The 6,824-nt window shown below is 43.7% G+C and overlaps 1 protein-coding gene across 4 annotated transcripts in view; it reads right to left on the reverse strand.

Moving 5' to 3' along the window:
* Nucleotides 1–6,824, reverse strand: part of HP1BP3 (heterochromatin protein 1 binding protein 3) — a 51,185-nt gene extending 44,361 nt beyond the window's left edge. Inside the window, exons 1-3 of one of the 4 annotated variants that reach the window (XM_028155422.2) lie at nucleotides 6,707–6,824; nucleotides 1,832–2,027; nucleotides 1,311–1,407 (exon numbers count right to left, since the gene is read on the reverse strand). In XM_028155422.2, coding sequence (XP_028011223.1) covers nucleotides 1,311–1,407; nucleotides 1,832–1,927 — 193 coding nt within the window. In that variant the 5' untranslated portion in view covers nucleotides 1,928–2,027; nucleotides 6,707–6,824. Of the gene's footprint in view, nucleotides 1–1,310; nucleotides 1,411–1,831; nucleotides 2,028–6,706 lie in introns of those variants that run through there. The other 3 variants (XM_008148128.3, XM_054720412.1, XM_028155423.2) reach the window with 3 other exon arrangements.

Here is a 6,824-nt window from a genome sequence, read left to right on the forward strand (position 1 = left end):
CTTGAGCGGAGGCCTGGGTTGGCCAGGGTGTGCAGGAAGCTTGGCTTCCTCCATTGCCGGGGAAACCCAAGCCTCCTGCTCGCTCTGTGGCTGCAGCCATCTTAGTTGGGTTAATTTGCGTATTCACTCCTGATTGACTGATGGGAGTGGCTTGTGGGTGTAGCTGAGGTATGGTCAATTTGCATATTACTCTTTTATTAGATAGGAGGGTGCTGATTCCCATGTCACCTAATGCCTTATGCCAGGGTACAGAAATTGCTTCTTGTAGTATTTACCTGAGGATTTTGAGACAAAAGATTGGCTCAGATTGAAAAGATTATAACCCTGGTGAACCAACAGATAAAGACAACAAGGGTGCATATATTTTTAATTCCTTTTTTATTAGTTCTTGGTTCTAACAGTCATGACAGGGACAGCCCCATGTGTTCATCCTGGAAAACCTGACATAAAGTGCAAGGGAGAGAGGAGAAAAGGAACAGGATAAGGGCCCTGGCTGGGTAGCTCAGTTGGTTAGCGCAGCCGTCGCCAACCTTTTTGACCTCACGAACCACCAGTGGTCCGCGGCCCACCAGTTGGTGACTGCTGGGTTAGAGTGTCATCCTGATTAGCTAAGATTGGGGGTTTGATTTCAGGCCAGGGTACATACAAGAATCAACCAATTAATGTGTGAATAAGTGGGATGACAAATCGAGATTTCACATTCTCTCTCCAACCCTCTCTAAAATTAATAAATTTTTTTTTTAAAGAATAAAGAAAGAAAAAGGGGAAAGGAGAAGAGATGGTCAGAGATGCCACAAAGGAAGGAGCAGTTTGATGGCTCTACATTTTTCTCAATTCATTACATTCCCACCTCTGTCTGGCCAATCTACTCTCCACCAATACCAAACTAATAAACCAGTGTTTTGATCACCCATTTGCTCCCTTAAGGCCTCCTGGATTTCTGGGTGGGTTTTCCACTGTCCATCCTGAAGACCCAAGTCCTCCATTCTTCCAGAATCTTCATTCCCATGACACTGTATCCCCACAAGCTATTCTTTGACTATTTCTGTTCTCTCCAACAAGTTATCTGTTTTTAATTCCAAGAACATGAGATTTTTCACCTTTCAAAAATCTTTACTTAAGATGAAACCCTTATTTTGCCCATATGGTCTGGACATGACATACGGATAGGTACCACTTCTCTTTTCAATTGTTCCCCTAAAACACTTAGGTATGAAAAAAAAAAATATTACGTTCAAGGAAATTTACGGGACACCCCAAATAGGAGTAAAAACTTTTGCCTTTTGAAGTTGTTCACTGCTTTCCTTTACCTGGCTTTCCTTCTTCCCCTTCAGCAGGCTTGCTTTTGGGAGGAGTTTCCCGGGTAGAATTCACAGTTCGTCGAATCGGCATGGCGCTATCTTCTACCTTCTAAGAAAAGAGACGGCATTAAAAAATTCCCTTTTCCCTCTTTCCCAAGGGGCCTAACTGGGTGTCAGAAGATGGTGAATTCTAAGTCTACTCCCAAATCTGATGCAAATTAATTTTAACAAGTTTTTTTGAAGTGAAATATGATTTTTAAGAAGTACTTTCAAAATACTTTCTTTTAGCAAGAATTTCCAAGGGAAACAACTAATTATACTTGATTTAGAATAAATATAGAAGGTTGGAAGTTTTCTTAGAAATTTGAAGGGAAAGGAGAGATGAAAAGAATTCTGTAGATTTTGTTTTTTCAGATTCACAATCCAGATTCCCCAAAGTAGGGGAAGGAACATATACCAAGAAGGACCCAGTAGAGCCTGAAGTCAAGGATTGATCCGAGAGTGAGCTTCAAGAATATGTCAGCCCCTACCTCACCTAACTTGTCCGCGTGGATCAGCTGAGCTCCTACTATAAGTGGGAGTGCCTTAGGATGGACGAGTTCACCTTGAGACATATCAGTCGCCATTTAAAATAATTTCTAGGCCCCAGTACAGGTTACACTCTGAAGCCTCTGCGTTAACCACAAGGATTTTTTCCTAATGGTTTCAGTGTGGTGAAAAGTCAACCTAAAGCACAGAAAAAACCTTGTATGAAGATTAACAGAAACAAAACTAAACTAAAACATCTACATTTAATATACATGCAAAGGGAACAAAAACTTATCTATAATACTTAGAGTTAAATGATAGATGACTTGGTCAGTTATCATTCAGAAAGATAAAATCTCTATCAAATACAGAGTATGAAAAGCAGCGACTAACAAATGCACAAGCCACAGCAGCTGTTGCACCTTCCACATGAACACAGGCAACAAGGACAAGAAAGCTCGTAAGGAACCAGTGCCACCCCATCCTGCTACCATCAGGAACTTAGAAAGAAAAGAACAAGATTAAGGAACAGTTTAGTCAAATTTTACTCAAAGATCAGCTAACTAAAGAGGGAAGACTTATCGTTACTGTTCTCAAAAGGGTCAGAAAAATTACCTGTAACCTTAACTCCATCTTCACTAAAGAATACAAGGGGCAAAAAAACTACTGAAGAATGTAACATTACTAAAAGTCTCCAGACCCAGAGAAGCAAATTTAGACCATCACCTATAAAAACAAGTATGCTTCTAAGACTTTGTCATATTTTTAATGTAAGCTAAACTAGCACAGAATTAAATATTCAAAGATAAAATCCATGTCACTAAAATGACCTGATCATTAACACCATCTGCCCCTGCCAAAAATCTCATCTGGGACTCAATGACACTTTATAATCCGTCCACATGAAAAAGTGATCAGTTAAGTGTTTATATCTCTGTGCTATTGAACATTAACATGGAGTTGGTAGGCTAGTCTACTTTAAATTCTATCCCTGTCTAGGAATTTAAGAGCTTTCCATTTGTCAGGTAATAGTCCCAAGCTAAAACAACTGGGACAAATCCAAAACATTCAAACATAGGGAATGCTTCCACATGTATAGGGAAAATCTTTTTATGGAAACATCAGGAGCAATACCAGACTTGTGAATTGTCAATTAGCTGTAAGGAAAGCTGAAAGAATTCAAGATAGTAAAAAGAGGGCCAAGTTGGGTTTAAGGGCATTATTTAGTTTTCTGAAACCTAAAAGTCTATTTTGTAATACTTTCAATATATAAATCTGCTCATTCATCCACTAGCAAGCACTTAGATAGTAATATATTTGCATAGATGAAAACAAAACAAAAAAACTAAATAGTACTGCTTTTATTATGTGAACACTATACAGAAGTAAAATATAATCAGGTTATTTTGGTAAAATGATATCGCTAATGAATTCATTTTTCTTAACCCACTAGCTAGACTGAAAATGCTATTGTGAAGTAAAAAAAACCTTCAGGCATCTCTAATTCATAGGATATCTTTAAAAATATTTTCTCTGTAAACAAAATACTAAAAAAAGTGTCAAAGCCTTTCCAGTCAACACTGTGCTTACTAATTACTAAAAAATTAGAACAAACAAGTTAAAAAAGGGAGGGGGGCACAGGAAGCTACATCTGTCAAAGTGATAAAATGGACTAAAATCAGGGCAACAGGCACATGGTCCATAAAGACATGACATTATTATTCTAAGGACAAGAATGACAGTTTAAATTAGATCAGATAAGAAGTATGCCCAGCCCTGGCCAGGTGGATCAGTTGTTTGGAGTGTCCCCCCTACACCAAAAGGCTGTGGGGGTTCCATCCAGAGTTGGCAACTGATCGTTGTCTCTCCCTCTCTAAAAATCAATAAAAACGTATCTTCAGGTGAGGATTAAAAAAAAAAAGAAAAGAGTATGCCCAGGTTGGAATAATCTCAGAAATAAGCAGAGAAATAGTTGATTTGCCCCCCACCCCTATCCTGACATTCTTAAGACCTCCCAATTACCACCCCCTTTTATTTCACTAATCTCACATCCCGCTGCTATATGGATCACTCTGCTCTGTCAACCTCCAAAACAGACCTTCTTTTGGCCCTTAGACTGTTCCTTGCTCATCCCTGTATCAGTGTTTGCACTTGCTGTTCTCTTACACTGGAACACTCTTTTCCTGAGGTTTCAATCAGGTTTCTACTCAATGTTATCCCACATCAGAAAAATCTCCCACGCCTCTTAGTCTTCTTCAGGTTTCTTTATAGCATTTTACACCACCTAAAATTCAATATATGTCTGTTTACTTGTTTAGTATGTATCTCTCCAATGGAATGTAAGCACTAAAAGGGCTAAGACTTAAATTCACCACTGTATTCTCAGCACCTAGAAATGCCCAAACATAGTGGGTGCTGGATAAATATTGGGGGGGAAAAGTTGAATGAACAATGACATCTGATAGTGCTTAATACTATATCCAATATATGTAAAGAACTTACTATTTGAGATAAATGTTTGTCTCAGCTCTGGCTTTCTTTGTAAAGGTGATGGGATTTAAAGCTTCACTTTATAGCACTTTCTTTAGCACAGGCTGCTTTAGTAAGTCCACTGTTCATTAGAGAGCTAACCAAACTATATGAACAGTTAATTCACTGCCCTAACACCATCATGTACCTATTAATTACATTTCTGTTGCTGCACTTGTGAGTGATCAGACTTTTAGGCTGCCTCACTTGCTCCCTGCCAGAGATCTTACCTAGCTGATTCACTGCTGCATACTTGGTGTCTAAGAACATACCAGGCATAGAATGTGTTCAAAAAAGATTAGTTGAATGAAAAAAAGGATGAAGCTTATTATAGTTTTCACCTGGGTTCCTATATGTGCCAAAAAACAACCCGAGTTTACCTGTGGTCCTTCTCTAGTCATCAACCTGATTTGTGTTTTTCTTAAATTTAATGTTAGATTAACAATACAAAAATTTGCTTTTGTCAAGGGAAATGCAAGTTATTTTAATACACGCAATAAAGAAAAAAGTCCAGAATTTCAGCGTTTTAGATAACTTTCTCTACATTAAGAGAAAGCAACAAATAGGAGCTTAACAATATATTTCAGTTTATTGATACCCTTGATTTTTAAGTATGCAATACATTCTAATGTCATCAGCTAAGCAAGAAACAGATCAAAAACTTCCAATCTCAAGTCTTTCCCTATATTTAGACTTAATGGGTAATGTCAGAAAAAGGATGCCTATAATTTGACTGCTGGCAACTTATCTTTTCACTTTCACACTTTGATAAATCAGTATGTACTTAATTCGTGTCTATCTTGGGAACAGATACCAAGGACACTACATGCCCTCCCTCAAAAGACAATCGCTATCTAAACAGGATTTTCACCTTTATAGGAAGAGTTCTGGACACTTCCTCAATCTTCGTAATAACATTAAAAGCAAAGCCAAAAAACCCTTTACGATATTGTTTCTACTTTGAAACACAACACGTTAAACTTTTGAAAGGAGCAATAAAATTTAAATATTAAAAAGCTCCTAATAATTTAACACCTATGCCAGATAAAACAAAGTTGAAGTACCTTCCCCAACAAAATGACTGGCCTAACGTCACTCTAACGTCCCAGGTGAATCCTACATGTATTTCTAATTGCATTCCCACTTCTCGATGTAATGCAACATTAGGAAGCTTAGTAGTAAGACAGAGCGAATTGATGCGCGAAAGGGGCAGCAAAGTTCACCTTGGCCAGTCCTCTGTGCTGGGGCGAATACTCCCAGGCACAGACAATGGTCCATTAGGTGTCGAAACTTGGGTCCGGGGCTCTCAGTTCGCCACTCTTCCATCTCTCTACAAACGCTCACATTCACAAGACTGACTTTGTTCATTAAAACCACCACATCATCCAAGGTGCGGCGAGTACCAAGCTCTAGGAATGCCACACGGGAAAAGGAAAGCTTAGGTCCGCGTCGCAGCGGCGGCGGCGGCGGGGCCCGGACAGCAGCGCCCACACCTCGCAACACTCGCCCAGACCGCCAAGACCAACACGGAGGAAAGGACAGCAGAGACAAAGAGGCGGGGAGCGGCCGGTGCGGTGCGCGAGCAGAAGGCGGGGGCAGAGCGGAGCCAAGATGAAGGCAGCGAGGCAAGGGACGCGGGGATGCAGCGGCGGCGGACACCGAGGGGCAGCGGGGCGGCTGCAGCTCCGGGCTTGCACGCGACCGAGGCCGACGCCAGCACCCGGCAGCGCCCGCCCGCGGGACGCCAGAAGCGGCGGACCGTGACCACCAGGGTCCGCGCACTCACCACAGGAAGCTCCGTAATGGCGGCGGCAGTGGCGAAGAACCCGGGAGGCGGGCCCGCCGCAGCCAGTCACGGCCACCGGCATCTTTCGAACCGGCTATGAAAACCGCTGAGGGAGTGGGGAGTGAGGGGGAGGGCGGGACCTGGGCACCAGGCGCCGCGCGGCCTCAGAGCAAGCGCAGACGCCTCAGCCAATAGGAGCGCGGTGGGCGGGCACTGGCGCAGGCGCGCTGGGACGCCAGGCCCCAGACCAGGGAAGCACTCTCCCCTCCTCCACCCCCCCTCATCCCGGTACAAACAAAACAAGGGCGGGAGCGCGCGCCAGAGGGCCCCCGAGGAAGCGTCAACGAGAGGGGCAGGGGGCTTGGACGCAGGGGGGAGGGGAAGTAGGGGCGGAGCGGCCGGGGAAGGCAGACAAAAGGCGCCACCTCCGGGGACCCGAGCGCCCCGCCCCCTTTTCTCGGGAAGCGGCGTCGGCACCCCGGGCAAGCGGCCTCCGCCACTCGCCTTCGGGGTCTAGCGAGCCTCTGCCCACTCACTACCGGCCCGGCCCGTCCTCTGTTACCTCTGCGCTTTCCCCTTCCTGGTGCCCGCGTCCCGCACGGCCTCTCGGTGCCACTCCCGCTGCCACTCGTCGCCTCCGCCGCTGCTGTCCTCCAGGCCCAGCCGCCGAGCTCTGCCGC

The sequence above is a fragment of the Eptesicus fuscus genome, chromosome 9 (genome assembly GCF_027574615.1).
Source record: "Eptesicus fuscus isolate TK198812 chromosome 9, DD_ASM_mEF_20220401, whole genome shotgun sequence".
Lineage (NCBI taxonomy): Eukaryota > Metazoa > Chordata > Mammalia > Chiroptera > Vespertilionidae > Eptesicus > Eptesicus fuscus.